At 34.9% G+C, this 21,569-nt stretch overlaps 4 protein-coding genes across 6 annotated transcripts; 3 read left to right on the plus strand and 1 right to left on the minus strand.

Moving 5' to 3' along the window:
• Positions 1-5,664: 5,664 nt before the first annotated feature.
• Positions 5,665-8,100, plus strand: LOC131002881 (6,7,8-trihydroxycoumarin synthase-like). The gene is made up of 2 exons (XM_057929376.1): positions 5,665-6,565; positions 7,356-8,100. Exons 1-2 carry the CDS (start codon positions 5,687-5,689, stop codon positions 7,956-7,958), a joined length of 1,482 nt encoding a protein of 493 aa, XP_057785359.1. The 5' UTR covers positions 5,665-5,686; the 3' UTR covers positions 7,959-8,100.
• Positions 8,101-13,570: 5,470 nt separating this feature from the next.
• LOC131002882 (disease susceptibility protein LOV1-like) lies at positions 13,571-15,062 on the minus strand. Of its 2 annotated transcripts, none has more exons than XM_057929378.1 (3): positions 14,753-15,062; positions 14,541-14,675; positions 13,571-14,381 (listed from the first exon to the last, which is right to left on the minus strand). In XM_057929378.1, the coding sequence occupies exon 3, from the start codon at positions 14,361-14,363 to the stop codon at positions 13,629-13,631; it is 735 nt and encodes a 244-aa protein (XP_057785361.1). In that variant the 5' UTR covers positions 14,364-14,381; positions 14,541-14,675; positions 14,753-15,062; the 3' UTR covers positions 13,571-13,628. The 2 variants fall into 2 exon arrangements, with proteins under 2 accessions (XP_057785361.1, XP_057785360.1); XM_057929377.1 differs by having other exon boundaries at positions 14,749-15,062.
• Positions 15,063-15,805: 743 nt separating this feature from the next.
• Positions 15,806-18,272, plus strand: LOC131002883 (6,7,8-trihydroxycoumarin synthase-like). The gene is made up of 2 exons (XM_057929381.1): positions 15,806-16,761; positions 17,480-18,272. The coding sequence occupies exons 1-2, from the start codon at positions 15,865-15,867 to the stop codon at positions 18,089-18,091; spliced, it is 1,509 nt and encodes a 502-aa protein (XP_057785364.1). The 5' UTR covers positions 15,806-15,864; the 3' UTR covers positions 18,092-18,272.
• A 1,230-nt stretch (positions 18,273-19,502) lies between these two features.
• Positions 19,503-21,276, plus strand: LOC131002884 (probable disease resistance protein At1g58390). 2 transcript variants are annotated; one of them, XM_057929382.1, is made up of 2 exons: positions 19,503-20,024; positions 20,178-21,276. In XM_057929382.1, the coding sequence occupies exons 1-2, from the start codon at positions 19,565-19,567 to the stop codon at positions 21,107-21,109; spliced, it is 1,392 nt and encodes a 463-aa protein (XP_057785365.1). In that variant the 5' UTR covers positions 19,503-19,564; the 3' UTR covers positions 21,110-21,276. The 2 variants fall into 2 exon arrangements, with proteins under 2 accessions (XP_057785365.1, XP_057785366.1); XM_057929383.1 differs by having other exon boundaries at positions 20,223-21,275.
• The last annotated feature ends 293 nt before the right edge of the window (positions 21,277-21,569 follow it).

Below are 21,569 nucleotides of genomic sequence, written 5' to 3' on the forward strand. Positions count from 1 at the left end.
TACTCATTTTAAAAATGGACTATACTAAGTAAACACAAAAACTCCTGTGAAACCGGATTTTAAATGACACTATTTCAACATACAAATGACACTTTAACGTGTCGAAGTAGTGTCATTTGAAACCCGATTTCACCGTGAAACCGGTTTCATAGGGGACCACCTGATAAATAAAATATATGCTCATTATTTCAATTTAATGCAGAGTTTGCATTAGATGAAAATTTTGAGAAAATTGGGAAAGAAATGGTGCAGAAATGTGGGTGTTTGCCGTTGGCAATTTCTTTACTCGGTGGGGTCTTGAGAAAGAAAAATTCGATAAAAGAGTGGGAGTTAGTAAATAGGGATATCAAAGAATTCATATATAAAGATGAAAGTGAGATTGATGGAGTGCTAAATTTAAGCTATGAAAGTCTACCCTATTATTTGAAGCCTTGCTTTCTCTATATGGGTATATTTGAAGAGGACGAAGATATACCTGTTGATTATCTATATAGGACGTGGATAGCACAAGGCATGATTTCATATGAGAATATTGGAGACAAGGACAAAACTTTGATTGAAAACGAGGAGCTCTACTTGGGTGAGTTGGCCTCCAGATCCATCGTCCAAGTTCAAATTGACGATGCTGTCATACCTACAGGAAAATATTCGAGCTGCAAACTTCACGACGTAGTAAGAGAACTATGTTTGAAAATGGGGAAAATGGAGGATTTTGGTGTGCTGAGTTTGCAGTATCAAACTGGGAAACTTACTACCTTACTACGGCATATGAAAATACGATTATCTATTTGAGAAAAGAAGTCCAAGTGGAACTTGACGAGCTTACAATCACTTGTGGAGAAGATAGTAGCAAACAATTAAGGTCTCTTCAAATGTTCAATAGCAGTAATTCTGATGAGTTTCCCCCACAAAGTTTTGTTGATTTTCAGAAATTCAAATTACTGAGAGATCTAACTATCTTGGGATTCAAATTCGTTGGAAGAAAGTTACCGAGAGGAATCACTAATCTTATTCACCTGAGGTGTTTGCGTATACAAAGTTGTGAATTTGATAAGCTTCCGTCGTCCATAAGGAATTTGGTCTACATGGATATCCTTAATTTAGCTGTTTCGAATAATGTGGAAGTTCCAAATGTTTTTAAGGAGATGCTACGTTTAAAACACTTGACTCTTCCCTGTTATGATGAAGAAAAAATTGGAAGTTATCGATTAACATTGGACGAGGGAGTGGTTGATTTGGAAAGCCTAAAAAGGTTGGATAGTAGAGTGCATGAATTAAAATTTATGGATAGAATGAAGAATCTGCAACGTTTCTCAGCATACATATACGACAATGAAAGCTTGTCAGCTATCATGAATTGTAGTTTTTCTCTAAAAGTAGGTACTTCAATAAGGTTTTAATAAAGCTCGACCCTTGTTTTTGCTGCAGGTAAGCGTTCCTCTTTAATTATTTGGAAGCCTGACATTGGGGTGGTGGCCATATTCCATTCCTTGTATTTTAATCTGGTAGAATTTGATGATTCTGGATATTTGTTCTAAAATTTGATTAATGCAATAGTTGTATTGGGCACTCTTTTTTCTATTAGGGTGCGTTCTCTTTGGTTGTAAATTTATCATGGGAAAATGAAGGATAAACAAAATTTCACCATTTAAATTCTTCTTTTCTTTTCCCATATTTCCTACTTGACCATTACTCATTCCTCATTTACACTACAAATGAGGGATAATATTATCTCTCCAAAAATGGTGTGATAATATTATCTCTCCTTTGTAGTATAAATGAGGAATGAGTAATGAGTAATGGTCAAGTAGGAAATGTGGGAAAAAAAATGAATGATTTAAAGGGTGAAATTTTGTTTATCCCTCTTTTTCTCATAGTAAATTTACAACCAAAGATAACGCACACCCTTAGGGATTTCTCCATATGGAGTTGTTTTGATGTGATTTGGCCCCAAAAGCTCTGTTTGTAATTTCTGGAGATTTTAAGCTTTATTTATCTTCTTGAATTGTGATTTGTGTTGCTTGATTGATTAGAATCCAATAAACTGAAATTTGCGTTGGTTGAATATGAATATACTATAATCATGATAGTGTTGTGGTTTGAATTGATGGATTTAAAATCACGATTGGTACACGTAATTCTTAGCTCAAAATTATTCGACTTCACTTCTATCTCAAGTATTTGTAGATGGTTTAATTTACCGCTGATTAGTTTATGTTGAATATATAATTGAAGGAATTGAAGCTGCAGCACCAGCTGCATACAGTTGGTCTCCTTTCCTACTGATCATATCAACACTAGTTTTAATTTAGGGGTAATTGTGTCTAATTATATTAACTTTCACCAAGTTTTGATTTTGCACATGAACTACAAACGCGGCCTTCAAATATATAAATTTTCAAGTGTTCTAATTTTTCACACGTTTGTTAATTTTCGGCGAATCATGGCTAGCTGAAGTGACAAATTAATGTAAATCATAATTAGTTGAAGTGATGTTGACGTCCAACTAAGTCGTTTAGTTTATCGGTTTATTTAAACTTTGCAGATATTTTAGGCCTTCACCTCAACATTAATTTTGAGGGCAAAATCGTATGAAAAATCAAAACAATTAAAATTCTAATGTATGTACTTAAATAAGTGAAGTATGTATATGGAGAATCCACCGCAGGGGACGGTTACAATAAGGTAGATCAGATTTTATATAAATCAATTTAAAAAAAATAAAAAAAATAAGTATGGATTAGGTTATGTTCAACTACTCAGATTTGGGATTGTAAAAGAGACATGCATGCATGTCCAAAATATCAGATGAGATTCTCTGTTCAAGAATGTATGGATTAGGTTATGTTCATCTATCATCTGTGATTCACTATTAAATTCATTAATTTAATAATATTTATTACAAAACCACAAATATTATATAAGGAATCCTAATTATTATTGTAAAAATTGATTTTTTTTTAAAATTATATACCACAATTTTGGAATAATCAACATCAATAATTATTATTTTTAATTATAAATTTTAATTGCATTAATTGTAAAAATCAAAATTTATTAAAATTAAAAAAATGAAGAATAATTTTAAAAAATTAATAGTGGAAAGCAAAAAAAAAAATCGAAATAGAGGATCCCAAGTGAAAAAAAGTGGTCATTCATACCACAAATAAATAATAAAATAGGTCTAAATCATTGATAAAATAAAGCAGTCTACACTGAACAATTTTATGAATATATTGCTAGTTTGTTCACGAGAGCACTATTAGGTTTGAAGTATTTTATTCTAGAGTAAAATTTTGAAGTAGCCAAAATGAAGCATAAAACACAATTTATGGCCACACATTGAAAAAACACAAATTTTGGCCATTTTTATTGATTTGGACGTTTTTGCCCTTAATGAGGCGGACTGGGTAGGATCAGGCACGCGGGTCGCGTGCCGGGTCGGGTTAGGCACTATTAGTGCCATAAGTGCCATCGGAAATCCAAAATAAAATCAAGTAAAATAGTCATTTTGGCACTTATGGCACTAATAGTGCCAAAAGTGCCAACGCAAATTCAAAATAAAACTAAGTAAAATGGTCATTTGGGCACTTATGGCACTAATAGTGCCATAAGTGTCATACGTGCAGCACAAATACAGAAACAACAACATCATTTAAACCCTAAATGGAACATCTAAACCCTAAATGGATAATCTAAACTCTAAATGGAATATCTAAACCCTAGGGGAAAGTGTGCACTTATGGCACTTATGGCACTAATAGTGCCATAAGTGCCCGATCAAAAAAAAGTGCCATAAGTGCCATACGTGCAACACAGATCAGATCAGATCAGATCAGATCAGATCTGTCGATGGCTGAAATCGAAGGAGGCGGAGATCAGATCTGCCGATGGAGGAGGCGGCGCAACGATCAAATCAGATCCACCGCCGCCGCCTCATCAAATCAGATCCAAAAAATCATCACAGACACGCCCAAAAAAATTAGAAAAAAATCAGAAACTCGAAATTCCCCCAATCGAAACGATGTCGTCGAACAACGACAGCCCATCGTCGCCCACGGCGGCAGCCACCGTCAACACTACGCCTTTGCTTGGCGACCAGAGCCCCAGCAATCGCTCCCGCTTCCTCGGCCTCCGCGACGCAGCTCGCTTTCTCCACCGCGCTAGCAGCCACGGCCGCTCTATGTGAGTGCCCTCCGTCTGTGTCTGCGAAACTACGCCGGAACAAATCGAGGAGCGCCAGAGCGATTGGGCCAGATCGAAGAGCTGCAGTGCGATGGGTAGAAAGGGCAAATTAGGCATTCCGCCTAATTAATGGCTAAAATTTGATGTTTTAAGATTTGAGGCTAAAATTTGATTTTGTATGCCCAGTAGGGCCATTCGGCCCTATTATCTCTTTATTCTATATACAACGGAAAGCGTAATTAAAAATATAATTAATCCTTAATTCGAGGGAGATGGCAGAGTTAATTAAAATTTTGTCCTTACTCTCTCCAGAAAAAGAAATCACGTGATTAATTTGTCGAGCTCAATAATAAAACAAAAAAAGTTAAATATTTTATGCCACTATAACTGGTATTACATAATAGTAAAACAAGCAGAGATTGTATTTTAAAATTTAGATTAGGGATCTGGTTCATTAAAACAGGTAAAAGTAGGTAGGCCATGTTAGTATCTCGAAAAACATATTTATTTGAAATTTAAACCCTGTGGCACCTTTAATTAACTATTGAAATTTTTATCGACAATTGGATCTATTATATGCCCGCATATCACGGTATATTGTTTAATAGTGTATGATTTTTTTTTGTCCAAATTTATAATTATTAAAAATATAGTTGATACTATATACTTATCTCAGTTATTGAGTTTATAATTTGAATCAAATATTTCGGACAAATTGAAGTTGATCATTTGACTGCATTCTATATATCTAGCTAGACATATGGCCATTTAAAAAAAAAAAATTATTATACTGAAAGAAAAGAAAAATACACACTCTAGCCTTTTAGGTGACTCGAACTCTCGACCTATTGATTGGAGGAGAAGTGTCTTATCAACCGACATCTGGGCATTTGATTTATCATTTGATTAAATTCTTGCCACGTGAGTTTCGTTCATCTGTACATTTGATCTGACATATGTCCAATTTTTTTTCTTGGGGCTATAACTTAATTAAACAATAAAAATAAATATAAATTATAAATAATAATAATAATAATAATAATAATAATAATAATAATAATAATAATAATAATAATAATAATAATAATAATAATAATAATAATAGATGTAAATCCCTCTAAAAAACAATAGATTTAAATTGATTAAAGACAAAATGACGAGTGTATTAAATATTTCTCTTTCTGCGTGCGCGTGTAATAATATTTTTATTATACGATATATATATGAAATTGTAAATTTTAATAATAATATTAGAGTTTTAACAAATCATACAATAGCTGAATTAGTTTAAATAAAATTATTTCCAAATAAAATAATGATACAATTCATCAAATACAACTCACACCCATTAGTGTATGATTTATTATTAGTTAAGCTCGATTCCTCAAACTAAAAAAATAAAGCACCTATAACAATTTCATTCTCACCATATATATCTAGACTTTCAACTATCAATTACCACAACCTAATTCTTCAACATTTATCACAGCATTCATTCACAATGATACTCCTATTCTCAATAATTCTCCCAATAATCTTGATCTTTTATCTTCTCCACAAAACCAAAACCCCACCAAAAACCCCTCTCCCACCGGGCCCGCCTCCCCTGCCGTTGATCGGAAACCTCCACCACCTCGCCGCCGCCCCAAACCTACACCTCTACCTCCACCAACTCACCAAAAAATACGGTCCCATTATCCACATGAAATTAGGTCCAATTCCTCTCCTAGTAGTTTCCTCACCAAAATTAGCCAAAGAAGTGTTGAAAAATCAAGATTCAACATTTTGCAGCCGCCCAAAATCTCTAGGGCAGCAAAAAATTTCCTACAACAACTCCGACATAATCTTCTCTCCGTACAATGAGTATTGCAAGGAGATGAGAAAAATCACGACCATTCATCTCCTAAGCCCTAAAAAAGTCCAATCCTTTCACCCCATCCGCGAAGGCGAGATCTCTCGTATGATCTCGAAGATTCGGGAAGCTTCCGATGAAAATCTAGCTGTGAATATGAGTGAGATGGCTGTCTCACTCGGCATTAACTTGATATGCAAGATTGCCTTCGGCAAGGAATGTTCTAGAAGGTTCGATGAGCTTCTAGAAGAAGTTCAGGCCGTGGCCGTGGCTTTCTACGTGTCGGATTATTTTCCAGCCTTCGGCTGGGTGGATAAGCTCACCGGAATGATAGGAAGGCTGGATTCGGCGGTGAAGAAGATGGATTCTTTTTATCAGGAGCTCATCGACGAGCATCTTGATCGGAAAAGAGTGAAGGAGGTGGAAGAAGAGGATGGTGATGTTCTTGATGTGTTGATTCAGCTCAAACTGCAACACAAGCTTCCTACCATTGATTTTGGATGGGATAACATTAAAGCCATGCTAATGGTATGATTGAATTTACTTTTGCTCATAGATTTTTATTATTATTACTTTCTATATATATGTGAATTTTTTTACCACTTTCTTGAATTTTCATTAACAAAATTTGTTATTTTTTTTTTGTTTTTTTTATTAATATTGTGGAGATGATCCATAAATGCAATATAGGAGATATTGTATAATAAATTGATGATGTAGTAAAGGGAGAATTAAATCATTAATTATTAATTCTCTTTTTAAAAAATTTAAAAAATCTAGTTGTTAGGATTTTGATTTTCAAAATTTTGGCAGGTTGAATCTAGAGCCTTACCTTAGATTTGGAATTCGAATCTGGATTTTGATTTTTCAGGTTGTGATTCTGCCTAGATTTAGTCCGTGAATTCGAATCGGAGAGAGTATATTATATATATTGTTTGTTTCTAGCAAGCACATAATTTTTTATTTTTTATTTGAGGGATCTTTAGCACATATTTCTAGTTAATTAATATTGTATTTTATTTGGAGAGTGAGAAATTTTTATGATTGCTATTTAGGAGTCAAGTATTTCAAAGCATGAGGAGTACGAGTAACATAACATGCATGCATGCTTCAATGTAGTTTTATTACTATACACCAATTAAATTTGTATTTAACTTGTAAATTTCTTTTTAAATTGTTACATAATTATCAATTCTTTTTATTTTTGAGACGGACACTATATTAATTCTTATTTTATATTAAACCTTATAGTGAAAAATTTGTGAGCTTAGACACTCTCATAATTAAATAATAATTTGGTTTGATTATCCCTTTGTAGGATATATTTATAGCTGGAGCAGAAACAAGTTCATCCGTAATTATTTGGACGATGACAGCTCTAATGAAATCACCCAACATTATGGAGAAATTGCAAAATGAAATCAGAAGTTTGATAGGCAAAAAAGGTAGAGTATATGAAGATGATTTGCCCAAACTTGAATATCTAAGAGCAGTAGTAAATGAAAGCATGAGATTGTATCCTCCAGGTCCACTGCTTGTACCTAGACAAACAATAGAAAGATGCACCTTAGAGGGCTACCAAATTCAACCAAAAACAATGGTTTTTGTGAACGCGTGGGCAATTGCAAGAGATCCCGAGTACTGGGAGAATCCAGATAAGTTCGTGCCTGAGAGGTTCTTGAACAGTGTAAAAGGGAAAGATTTTGAGTTTCTTCCATTTGGAGCGGGGCGAAGAATGTGCCCCGGAATGGCTATGGGGCTTCTAAATGTGGAGCTCACACTTGCAAATTTGCTCTACAATTTCGACTGGGGATTGCCCATCGGAGTTCAGGTAGATGATGTGGATACGACTCCTTCGCCTGGCCTGGCCATGCAGAAGAAAACTCCGCTTCTTGTTGTGCCTAAAAATTATGATGTTTAGTTTGGAATAATGTTATTAATGGTGTTGATTTTGATACGAGGGTTGCTCACTAGGGTGCTTACGTCATGTATATATGATGTTACAGATGAGATCTCATGCCCCATATTTTATTGCATAACACCGATTTTTCATTATTAATTAATTCACTATTTTATAATTATTCAAAAATAAAAAATATATATAGTTCCATTCATCCACAAAATTCTCATACATTTGAGAATGACACGGGTTTTAATAAATTGATTTAGTGTGTTGTGAGTGGAATTAAAGATCACACAGCTTTTATGGTAGTTTCAAATTGATTAATTTAGTTAAGTGACGGGTCCAATAATAACAATATTGGTAATATATTGAGGGTTATAATTAAGTGAGTTCTAGAATATTGCCAAAAAGAAGAAAAAATACGAGTTTTATGAATTTTTTTTTGTTCAACGTATATATTCATTATTGTGTTTAATATATAGCATACATTTCTAATGTATACATATATATACTACCTATGTTTGGAAACTATATGATTCTCTCTATATATATATATACACATAGATCTATGGTGAACGCATCACCTCGGTTGGATCGCATGAAGGGTGAAATTTCTATGATTTTAATACAGTGTTCTTTCATTCTCACGAAAATGGTAATTCTTGTTGAACCTTTCATGGTTGTATTGTATTATTAGTCCGTTTAATTTGGGTGATGATCTTCTCGGACCATTAATGCATTAATGAAGCCGAAGCCCGATTACTTTAATTGTAAAAATGAGCCCAACTCAATTTGTCCCTCTCTTTCACTTCTTCTATGCATTCATCAAATTAACCCAATTAAATTAAAAGATCCAATAAATCAGGCCCAACAGTACTTCAATTTCATTTTTTATATATATGTGCCTGACATAAAGTGTTGAAAAAATACTTTTAATGAATACTAGCTGAGATTACGTGTGTTGCACGTATAATCTCTTATTTAGCATCTAAACAGTAATATATTTGAAAAAAAAAATGATAACACTATTAATTGTTAATAATTGATTTTAATAAATATTTGCAAGTACGTATAAGAAAGTATACAAAAAAAATGAAACAAAAGTTAACATATGTACAATTAGGACCCTCAAAATTATATATGTACGATACTCATTATATATAACTAATCTGCTTGAGAAAGATAAGAATAACCAAAGACACATTGCTCTCATCTTATATAGCCTTACTAATTCTTTAAAAAAAATTCTAAATCATAAAGCTGATTGTTATTATGGCTAGCTACAATTATTATAGTTGCATATCATCCAAAAAGAGAGTTCATTATATGTCGTTCCTTCTTCAGAAGTGAAGAGGAATAATATTATTAGGAAAGTCTTTTTTAGAATTCAATTCTTGATTCTCTTGTATATTGTTATTCATTACTTTCCACTCAATTGCACTATAGACCTCAATGTCTTTTCGTAAGTAAACAAACAACATAATCAATAATGTAGTCAAATCAGTAAAATTAGAGAGAACACCTTTGTACGCCTTTTTAACATTAGATTCTTCTTATTGTATTCTTCGCTCATTTCCACATTTACATTGATTGTGTCCTAAAGCTATTGACTAAGTCTCATACTTAAACCTAAATAATTTTATTTTTTACACTATATTGTATTTTAGACACACGATATCATTCTATTCTCATATCACATGTCAAATCTTAAGTATCTTACACCGGTCTATCCACCAAGATGAAATTATACAAATATTAAAATTAATATCAATTATTTTGCTCAACATGAGTTCCACAACAAGTGGTCCTTTTTGTCAAATTTATTTTCAACTTTTATCTTATGTCAAGCTTTTTTCCATCCTACAATAAAAGAATAGTTTTTTTTTCTTGCATTTTTAGTTTTCCTACTTTCATCTCTAAGACCTTTGTTATTACGCTTTAACCCAAATATTTATGACAAGAATCATCTAAAGAAACAACAATAATAACTTATGATGGATTCTGTTATATGTAAAAGATAAATTTCAATGGATGGATAGATCGCTATTTTTGCATATATAATGTTAAGTTTTTTAAAGATCTCTTGGGGTAATCTTCAAATTTGAGTTTCAGGGCATAAAAGCATCTATTGAATAGAAAACAACTCAAGCAAATCTAGCTACATGTACAACGTGGATTAATTAATTGTCATGACTTATCTTGATAATATTTCATGAAGTCGCAAAATAATGAACTGATGTTAGTCTACCTTAAAAAATTATGTGAATAAAAGTATAATATATAATTAAGAACATTTACTTTTCATATTGATAATATACACGATTGAGTATATTTAGTAATCCTCACTATTAGGATTTCTCCAATCTTTCACCTTTCAATTGGATAAGAATCAAGCAAATTAGCTCAAACTATAGAAATTAATTATCAAAAACCTTGGGGGATATTCCAAAGTTTCAATCCATCTTAATAAACAATGAATTAATCTATGTTTCAATTCTAGAGTGCGTTCTCTTTGGTTGTAAATTTTTTATGGGAAAATGAGGGATAAACAAAATTTCACCATTTAAATCATTCTTTTCTTTTCCCTCATTTCCTACAAAATAGAATTTGACCTTTACATCTGAAATTTTTTTGAATGATATTCAAGATTCTTCATTTTCACTACAAAGGAGGAATAATATTATCCCTCCATTTTTAGTGTGATAATATAATCTCTTCTTTGTAGTGAAAATGAGGAATGAGTAAGGGTCAAATTCTATTTTGTAGGAAATGAGGGAAAAGAAAGGAATGATTTAAAGGGTTAAATTTTGTTTATCCCTCCTTCTCCCATGATAAATTTACAAAAAGAACGCACCCTTAGAAGTAGAACTATGCATTAATGTCTTCTTTCCAACCATTGTCATGAATATTTTTATGAATTGTCTTATTCCTAACAAATGTTATGCATATATATTCCTGTAACTTGGCGAAGCTATAAGGTAGCAAGGGTCTCCTGAACGTAAAATTTAGAAAACTCCTACTTATTCATACTCACTAAATCCATTACACATATGTAATAAATCTTCAAAACGAATCATCCAAGAGCTTATAATTATTCAGAAATACTAAAGTGTGAAGGCTAAAAATGAATGTATAACTCCACACAAAAGATTTTCTCAAACCAATGAATTAATTTAGAAAATTGAAAGTTAAAAAAATATTAATGAACTTGAGATTGGACCAAAATACATGATTACATAAGAAATGTACAATATTAGTTAAAGCCATCATCGATTGAGTTTTGAGTATATCATAATAGTAATCCATATATACTTATCTTGATCCGTGGACTAGTTGAACTTATCTCTGCTACAAATGATAACACGGTGATGACGAGGACTCTCAGAGGGTCGATTATTTCCGTTGTTCCTTAGGATCTCAAAACATAGTTTCTGCTCTGCTTTTTGAATGGATAGCATGTGTAGTAGAGCATTCAAGTGATACTCCGTGCTCTTGTCCCCAACTTCAATTAAGGATTCATTGACTAAACCATCTAAATATAGTCCACGGTCATATTCTGAAGCCTGTACTACTACTCCTCCAGCAACCCAAATCTGTATCAACTTTTCTTTCCTCAAAGTTATATTTTCCTTAAAGAAGGCCATAGACAAGAAACATGAGCCCAGTTTGGGATCCAACTTATGATAAAATGGTTCTAATAACTTCAACGTTGAACCAAAGTCAACTAATTCAAGAAGTTGTTCCCATTCACTCCCTCTCGAGACTTTCTTTTCCGCTAACTGCTTTCCTACCTCTTTTATACCTAATGGCAGACCGCCACATTTTCTCAACATTTGTTCTGCCATATGCTTCAAGGACATAGGGAATTTGTGCTCACCCGTCAATTTATTGCCATGATTTATTGTTTCAGAAACAATTGCCAACTCTGCTTAGAATCCAAAAGTTTCATCTTATGAACATCTTCATCGCGTACACCTAAGTCGGGACGTGTCGTGTGACTTGTGAGCAGCAATGTACTTTCCTTGTCTGCTTGCGTAAGAACAATACAAAAAGGAAGCTTATTCAGTCTGGAAATTTGAATGGTTAGATTACTTGATTCAGTTATATATTAAAAGAATATATATATATATATATATATATATATATATATATAGGGAGAGGTTCAAATAAGAACCACTAAATAAAATTAGATCATTCGATCATCAAGATCTACGGTGGATGCATCATCTTGGTGGATGAATGCAGATCCTGGGTTCGAATCCTGAAGGGAGCAAAAAATTTATTATTTTCGGATGCATTAAATTTAATAGCGAATGCATTAATTTATATAGTAGATGCATTGATTTTAATGGTTCTTATGTTCTCACGATAAGTGTGGTTCTCACTATAACCGCACCCTATATATATATATATATATATATATATATAGGGGAGAGTTCAATGGAGACCACTCCCCTATATAGAGAATGAAGACCAAATCTGGTTCCTTGATCTAACTTAATCTAATGGTGGTAATTTAATTGATTAAATTTATTAATTTTAATTTATTTTATAATCAAAAGGTTAAGCATGTCATTTTCTATTTAACCCTAATCTCACTCACTCTCTCTCATTCACGCTCTCTCTCTATCTCTCTCTCTCAATCACTCTCCCCCCTCTCCCGCCGCCTCCCCCAATCCCCTGTTGCTCCGCCGCCTCCCCATCTCTGCTGTTCCGCCGCTTCTGCTCCACTGCCATCCCCTCCATTCTCCCTTCCACCGCCTTCCTCCCCTATCGCCTCCATCTCCTCCTCCTTCTGCTGCTCCGTCGGCGTCGCAGGCGGAGGATTCTCGAGGCTGTGCTGCCCCGGCGTCGTCAGGGTGAAGCCGATGAAGACGACAATAGTAGAACGCTCGTAGTGGCGACCGCCGTGCCGCGCCGTCGCCGGATTTTCAGATCTGCATATCGTCAATGAAGTGTTCGTAGAAAACCAATGAACATACTGATATTCGTCGATATGTTCGTAGAAAAACCAATGAACATACTGATGTTCGTCGAAATGTTCGTAGGAAAACAATGAACATACTAATGTTCATCTATTATGTTCATTGACGGATTAGGTACCAGAATGGAAAAAGATGAATTTTTGGGATTTGTTCAATGGGATCCCATATTTCAGTAGATTTGAGTGGACGTTTTTGCCCTTTCTGGATTAAATAAATGTAATTAACCATTATTTAATTACATGAAAAATCAAATCATGAAATAATCTGGATCATTGATTGGATTGAGATGAATGGCCTTGATTTGGTCTTCATTTTCTATATAAGAAATGGTCTCCATTGAATGCGACCCTATATTTCGTGAAACAAAAATGAACATATCAATTTTGATGAACAAATCAATGTACCGCCTGAATAGCATTTTGCCTTGGATGATGGTGGCGAGTTTTTCTCTGTTTTTACTAAATACGTCTGTTCATTAATTATGTTGATATGTTCGTAAAATATATAGATTTGTTCATTCTCTCGAAAAAGATAATTCTCAGTTGAACTTGACCCTCAAACTAATAATCTTTGGAATTATTTTAAGTTTAATCACAAAATTAGTTTAAAATTTTGAACCAGTGTCATGTTAAAATCTAAGTTAGAGCAACACGACTTGTTTATAAGCAGAAAGATGAAGTACATACATCCTGCTGGAAGAGCTTCACCTAAAGACCTCAAGGGCATTTGTTTGGGCATGTCGTCGAGAACTATAAGATATCTCTTTCCTTGCAGGTGTTGGCGAAGCATATCTCGGAGGCTTCGGTTGTCCATATTCTCCAATAAGGAAGATATATATATGGAGATTCTCAGGAACTACTTGTTGTACGAGTTTGATGAGTAGCTCTTTCATAGTGAGGTCAATAGAATTAGATACCCAAAGACGAAGCTCGAATCGCTCAACGACGGTTGGATGGTTGTATATCTCTCTGGCAAGAGTTGTCTTTCCACTACCACCCATCCCTTTGATAAGAACAGGCGGGCGGTGTTCTCCCTCACCAAAAATCCTTTTGCGAAGCAGCATTTCCACATCTTCGTCCAAGCCAACCACATCTACATCATCTTCAACCTTTTGTGATGATCTCATGTTGGACTCTGTCTCTGCCCCATCATATCCCAGTTTAAGCATGCGTTTTTTTACCTCTCCCATCCAACTATGCACGGAGTCAAAGTTCCAAGGATAGGTTACGTCTTGTTTGAAAAGGTAGAGAGCATCATCATCCACGTCGACAAGGTCACATACCAAAAAATTTAGGATTCTCCCCTCTACCAATTTCTTATCCCTCACAATATCCACAATCTCTCGCATCTCTTTAATTACCTTTTCGTCATTTGGTTCATGCCTTCGATAATTAGTGTCGAGCTTCTGTATCAGTGATAAGAGGAGGGCCTCCGACATGTTTCTGCTTCGACCAAACTGCCCTAATAGCAAGTTTTGTTATTTATCTTGTGATATTTTCAATTGATACAACTAATTCTGATTCTATTTTGACAATAGCAAAAATTGTAAATCTGTATTCCACAAGAAAGAGAATAGACGTATTGGATTCCGTAAACCAGAATTAAGATAACATACCTGTGCTTCTGGCGATGGACCAACGACACAAGAAACTCAGCCAAGACTCTCTGTTCCCGATCGGCGCCCTCAAAGCAAACAACAATGCAAGAAACCCAACCACAAGACTCTAATTCGATTGTGTTATGCTGAGCTCTGTTTTTTGTAAAAATTCTAGGGTTATTTACAAAATTAATGATAAAAAGCAGGGTGCAGAAATCAAACTCACCTACTTGCGTTGTTGATGTAGTGGATTAGTCTAGTGTGATTTTTTTGTTGGATTATGATCAGATTATCCACTTTCACCGGGCAAAGATTGACAGGAAATCTCGTTTTTTTTTTTGTTGCGAAACTGAAAACATAGAAAGTAAAAAGTGAAAGTGAAGAAGAAAAATTTGCAGAGGTGTTAAAGATAAAACATATATTTTTTTTTTTTTGCAAAAACCCACAAATGAAACAACAATTACGAAAATACCATGGGCACTATTTTTTCTACAGTACTATTCCTATCAATAGTAGCCAAGTTCTCTCTTATTAAGATTGTTAAATATACTAGTATACTACCTTTGTTTGGATAATATATGATTCACTCTCTCTCTCTATATATAGATCTTTGGTGAACGCGTCACCTCTGTTGGATCACATAAAGGGTGAAAATTTCTAGTATTTTTTTTAATGCAGTTAATTTGACGACGAATGTAATACTCCCTCCGTCCGCCAAGATTATGTAAAAATTACTATATTTGGCGTTCGCCAAGATTATGTCACTTTCCTTTTATGGAAATGGTCCCACCATCCTCTTTAATATTTTATCCTTACTAACACTATTTATTTACAAAAAACTCACTCAAAATTCAATCTCAACCACACATTTCATAAAGTGGTGGGACCTTTTCTCCACTACATCAAAATCATCACCAATTTTATTAAATCTCGTGCCCAAGCAATTTTACATAATTTTGGCGGACGGAGGGAGTAATTTTTTATACTCAATATAGTGTGCTCACAAAAATGGTAGTTCTTAGGTAACCTTTCGTGGTCGTTTTCATGATCAATAAATTAATGTTGCCCATTAATGCTTCTACACGATATGCCAAATTAAAGTAAATACGGTGAAAGAAGTTTCCATTATTCAATTATATGTGCATGGACAAGTTAATTATGTCCCATGCATGAAACATATGTAACAAATTACTATCTATCACACTATATATAATTACTTGTAATGCAATTATTAAGTACTAGTATACTACATAGTAGCTAAAAAAAACACTATAAATGTTGGATCAAGAAAACAAGCATCAAATCCAAACACATCCAATTATCCTTCAAAAATTCACTCACAATGATACTTATACTCTCAATAACTCTCCCAATAATCTTGCTCCTTTACATCCTCCTCAAAACCAAACATCAGCCAAAAACCACTCTACCACCGGGCCCACCCCCGCTACCGCTGATCGGAAACCTCCACCAGCTCGCGGGGGCGGCGGACCCACACATCTATCTCCACGAGCTCTCAAGAAAATACGGCCCGATAATCCACATGAAACTCGGCTCCGCTCCTCTCCTAGTAATCTCCTCATCAAAACTAGCTAAACAAGTCTTGAAAATTCAAGATTCATCATTTTGCAGCAGGCCCAAATTACTAGGGCTGCAGAAGCTTTCCTACAACAGCTCCGATTTAGCCTTCACACCATACAACGAGAGGTGGAGGGAGATGAAGAAGGTGACACACATTCACCTCTTAAGCCCTAAAAAAGTCCAATCCTTTCGCCCCCTTCGAGAAGAGGAGATCTCTCGCATGATCAACAAGATTCGAAGCTCTTGCTCCCAAAATCAAGCCGTGAATTTGAGCGAGGCGACCATGGCCGCCGCCAGCCGCTTGACAAGCGCAATTTGTTTTGGGAAGAGGTACGAGGAGGGCGGATCGGAGACGAGGAGATGTCGCCGGATTGTGAGAGGATTCGACGCGCTCACAACGGCTTTCTTTGTTTCCGATTACTTTCCTGCGTTGAGTTGGGTGGATAAAATCAGTGGGAAAATGAGAGATGCTGATAGGATGTGCAAGGACATGGATTCTTTCTATCAAGAGCTCATCGACGAGCGCCTCGATTCGAGGGCGAGGGCGGAGGTGGAGGAGGAGGAGAAGAAGGATATGCTTAGTGTGTTGATAAAGCTTATAGAAGACAAGTCTTCTTCCAATCATCTCACTTGGGATAACATCAAAGCCCTTCTAACGGTGAGCTTTGTTTCACTTAATTGATTCATGAAACGGTTATGTTACATACTTTATGTGAGCACAGCTTACGGTTAATCTAGATGTTAATTAGGGCTATCCTTTTGTTTTACAAATTTATTTTGATTCTAATACATCATGAATTATTTTTGCGATTATTAATTTCATGAAAAATCTGAGCTCGAGGTATTTTTTTATTAATTATTTGAAGTTATAGGGAAAAAGTTAAAAATGAAATCAATTTTTATGTAGTTTATAAAATCAATGATCTCGGTAGCAATTTATGACACACTAGAATAATATAAAATAAAATAAAGCAAACTAACATAGGCCAAACATGAACAGTACTGCTTTCATAAGGTATGTAGCATATTTTTTAATTAATAGACGATTTCTTGTGTTAATCTTAATCTGGAAAATGATAATATTACACTATTTTTAAATTGTTGGAAACATATTCTAACTGATTTTCTTATGTATTTTTTAACAATATTTTGGAATATATTATTTTAACATTAAAGTATTTTTTTATATTTATATATGTTTATCAGATATTTTTCATACCGCTGGTAAAATAAAAATTCTAGATCCGCCACAGATCACAAAGGACGAACTTTGATGGAAAAATAAATTAAAAATATTGTAGTAAATAATTGGAAGATCGATGGTGTTTTAATTGCAACACACGTGAAAATTTCTGATATTGGTAAACATTTTGTAGGATATGATTTCAGCTTCATCAGAAACAATTCCAGCTTCAACTATTTGGACGATGACAGCTCTAATCAAAGCTCCCAAAGTCATGAAGAAACTGCAAAATGAAATCAGAAGTTTGGTAGGAGAAAAGGGCAAAGTAGATGAAGATGATTTGCCCAAACTTCCATATCTAAAAGCAGTAATAAATGAGAGTTTTAGAATGTACCCTCCAGGGCCATTGCTCCTACCAAGAGAATCAATGGAGACAAGCATTCTAGACGGCTACGAAATTGCGCCCAAAACGATGGTTTATGTTAACGCGTACGCTGTAGGGAGAGATCCCGAGTACTGGAAAAATCCAGATGAGTTTATTCCCGAGAGATTCTTGAATAGTAATATTGACTTCAAAGGGCAAGATTTCGGGCTCATTCCATTCGGGTCGGGGCGAAGAATGTGCCCCGGCATGAATATAGGACATTTGTCGATGGAGCTTATGGTTGCAAATTTGCTCTACAGTTTTGATTGGGAATTGCCTAAAGGAATTCATGTAGAAGATGTGGATACAAATCCAACGCTTGGACTTGCAGTGCATAAGAAAAATGCCCTACTACTTGTGCCTAAAATTTATGGTTTTTAATTATTGTGTGTACGTGTTTTGTAAAGTTTATGGTGTTTAATTAATTAGTGTGTGGGTAATGTTCTTGTAAACAATAAGAAGGATATTAGTTCGGATGCTATGTCCTACAATTTTTATGTGTTGTTGTGTCCTATCATTGATTTATCAATTTATAATATTTATATAAAAATAAAAATTATTAGGGTAAAATGAGTATATTTGTCTACTTTCTTGATATACATTTTTAACGACAGGAGACACTTATTCGAAAACGAAGTGAGTACTTAAGGATATAATTCATGTAGCCAACGAAATCTAGCTCAAGTGATATATTGTGAAACACCTAAACGACACTTCCTGTAATTGATAATAGTATAAGATTGTAAATGACTGTAATATTTTAATGATACTATAACATTTTAAAATGTCACGGTGTCATTTATATAACTGAATAATGTTAAATATAGGCAGTGTCATTTGTATAATCAAATAGTATTATTTACACAATTTATGTCAGGATGCAGGTTTGAATCCGGATGCGGGTCAACACGATACACATGGTTGTTACCTCTAATGGATCTACCACTTTAATTACACTTTAATTACCTCTAATGGATCTACCACACAACACCTTTATCATTTTGGTCAGTTACCATTTTATCACAAAATCTCCGGTACACCTGGGTGTACTGTGTCATTTCGATAACATGATAGTGTCATTTAGTGTTAGTGTCATTTCAAGATGTGATATTTATAAAACATGATAGCATCATTTGTAAAATAAAATAGTATTAGTGGCATTCTAAGATAGTGTTAGTGTCATTTAGTGTTAGACTGTTAGTGTTAATGTTATTTATATTCGGGTGTACAGTACACCCAGGTGTACAGGAGACCACCTCCCTTTTTTTTTCATTCACAACACATTTTTTTGGTTTCTTAATTTTTGTTCCGAACATCAAATACGTACTTAATTCGTGGACGGTTTATGTGACCGAAGGAATAATATTTATTTAAAGATAAACGTTTTTCTTAAAATATGGCCATTGTTTGGCTACGCGGTAAGTAATCATGAAATTTAGAAAAATTTGTATTAGTGGGGCAACCATTATTATCTTTTCTTTCCTTTTTCTTTTTTGACAAATATCTGTCCTTTCCCACCAGTATCAAATCAGAGTATTCGCCAATCAATTAGACCAAACCATCAAAGCTTTGAATTGTGGCGATGGCAGAAGCAGTGGTGTCGACTGCTCTAGAAACCTTGCGCGATTTGTTGTTGGAAGAGGCAAAGTTTTTATATGGTGTGGGCGATGAAGTGAAGGAGCTCGAGATCCAGCTCAAAGAGATGAAGTGTCTTCTCAAAGATGCCGACAGAAGACGACATGGAAGCGAAACCATTTTGAATTGGATCTCAGAGATCAAAGATCTTGTGTACAGAGCCGAAGCTGCCATCTCCTAGTGGAAGACGAAAAGCATCGAGTAATTTCAGTGTGGGGAATGGGGGGATCAGGCAAGACCACCATTGCCAAAAAGCTCTACAACGATAACAACACCAGCTTTGATCTTTGCGCATGGGTTTGCATTAGTCAGCAATGTCAGAGTTTTCAATCAGTTTGGAATGATGTTCTCATGCAGCTACAACATCAAAACACGAAGGATGGGCCAAAAATAAGGGAGGATGTTACAAGTTTGAGCGAGTGGGAGTTGAAGGAGCGACTATGCAAGATACAAAGAGAGAAGCGATGCCTCATTGTTTTTGACGATCTTTGGGAAACTTCTCATTGGGATGGCTTCAGGCATCCCTTCCTTGTCCAAGATTTGCAGAGCAAAATCTTGATCACCACGCGCGAACAGGAAGTCGCGGAGATTGGATGCCCTGTCAAACTTGGGTTTCTAAAAGAGGAAGATGCTTTGGAACTACTCAAGAAGAAAGCATTTCCCCACACCAACATTCCAGGTTAGTTGGATTTGACTTCTAGTCTACAAATAATATTCTAGATTTACCTGCTTGTAGTTTCTTTTTTGCATCATCGGTCCCAAATTAGATGAGAGGATATGATTAAGTTATAAAGTTACTATTCAAGTAATTGTCATTTGTTTTTCAATGCAGAGTTTGCATTGGAAGAAAATGTTGAGAAAATTGGGAAAGATGCAGAGTTTGCATTGGAAGAAAATGTTGAGAAAATTGGGAAAGAAATGGTGAAGAAATGTGGGTATTTGCCGTTGGCAATTTGTTTACTCGGTGGGGTCTTGAGAAAGACAAATTCGATGATGGAGTGGAAGTTAGTCAAAGAATTCATTAATAGAGATGGAAAGGAGATTGATGGAGTGCTAAATTTAAGCTATGAAAGTCTACCCTATTATTTGAAGTCATGCTTTCTCTATATGGGTATATTTCAAGAGGATGAAGATATATATGCTGACGATCTATATATGATGTGGATAGCACAAGGCATGATTTCTATTGGAGACAAGGACAAAACTTTGATTGAAATTGCAGAGCTCTACTTGGGTGAGTTGGCCTCCAGGTCCATCGTCCAAGTCAAAATTCTCGATGGTGTCACACCTGGAAGAAGATATTCGAGCTGCAAACTTCATGATGTAGTAAGAGAACTATGTTTGAAATTGGGGAGAAGTGAGGATTATGGTGTGCAGAGTTTGGAGTATCAAAGTGGGAAAGCTTCCTCGCATAGGAAAATACGGCATTTGGCTATACATTTCAGGAAAGAAGTTCAAGTGGAACCTGACAAGCTTACAGTCACTTGGGGAAAAGATAGTAGCGAACATTTAAGGTCTCTTCAAATGTTCAATCACATAGGTTCGGGTGTTATTTTTGAGTTTCCCCCGCAAGGTATCGTTGATTTTCATAAATTCAAATTGCCGAGAGATCTAGTTATGGTGGGATTCAAATTTGAAGGAAGAAAGCTATCGAAAGGAATCGCTAGTCTTGTTCACCTTAGACGTTTGTATTTAAAAAGATGTGATTTTGATAAGCTACCATCGTCCATAAGGAATTTGGTATACATGGATACCCAGAAGTAAAGGCGCCAAAATAGAAGGCCAAAACCTGTGGATATTTAACCCAACCAAGTGGCTCAAGAACTCGACCAGCATCAGGAGCAAACTGTTGAATCCTGCATTTCTCAGCTCTCAAGTCGACGTTGGGCAGCGCCTTCCTCCACTCGCCCGTCTCTGCCTTCATCACCCAAACCTCCCACGCAGTGGCGGAGCCAGGATTTTTTTTGGGGGGGGGGGGCTGAACTGTTACGGGGGTTCGGGGGCGGTAGCCCCCGAATATTTTTTTTTGGGGGCATTCAATACATTTTAGACATTTTTTACTAAATTACAAATATAATAATAATAATAACAACATTTTCATAGATATTATAGTTCAAAACATTTACTAAAATTTTTTTTGAGGGCATTCAATACATTTTAGACATTTTTTTACTAAAATTCAAATATAATAATAATAATAACAACATTTTCATAGATAATATAG

This window comes from Salvia miltiorrhiza, unplaced genomic scaffold, assembly GCF_028751815.1.
Source record: "Salvia miltiorrhiza cultivar Shanhuang (shh) unplaced genomic scaffold, IMPLAD_Smil_shh fragScaff_scaffold_2_2:::fragment_3, whole genome shotgun sequence".
Lineage (NCBI taxonomy): Eukaryota > Viridiplantae > Streptophyta > Magnoliopsida > Lamiales > Lamiaceae > Salvia > Salvia miltiorrhiza.

Excerpts from the sequence above, each read along its gene's own strand:
- LOC131002882 (XM_057929378.1), bottom strand. The coding sequence starts at position 14,363 with ATGTCGGAGGCCCTCCTCTTATCACTGATACAGAAGCTCGACACTAAT.
- LOC131002881 (XM_057929376.1), top strand. The coding sequence starts at position 5,687 with ATGATACTCCTATTCTCAATAATTCTCCCAATAATCTTGATCTTTTAT. Across the intron at positions 6,566-7,355 it reads ACATTAAAGCCATGCTAATG|GATATATTTATAGCTGGAGC; the intron begins GTATGATTGAAT and ends ATCCCTTTGTAG.
- LOC131002884 (XM_057929382.1), top strand. The coding sequence starts at position 19,565 with ATGGGGGGATCAGGCAAGACCACCATTGCCAAAAAGCTCTACAACGAT. Across the intron at positions 20,025-20,177 it reads TCCCCACACCAACATTCCAG|AGTTTGCATTGGAAGAAAAT; the intron begins GTTAGTTGGATT and ends TTTTCAATGCAG.
- LOC131002883 (XM_057929381.1), top strand. The coding sequence starts at position 15,865 with ATGATACTTATACTCTCAATAACTCTCCCAATAATCTTGCTCCTTTAC. Across the intron at positions 16,762-17,479 it reads ACATCAAAGCCCTTCTAACG|GATATGATTTCAGCTTCATC; the intron begins GTGAGCTTTGTT and ends AACATTTTGTAG.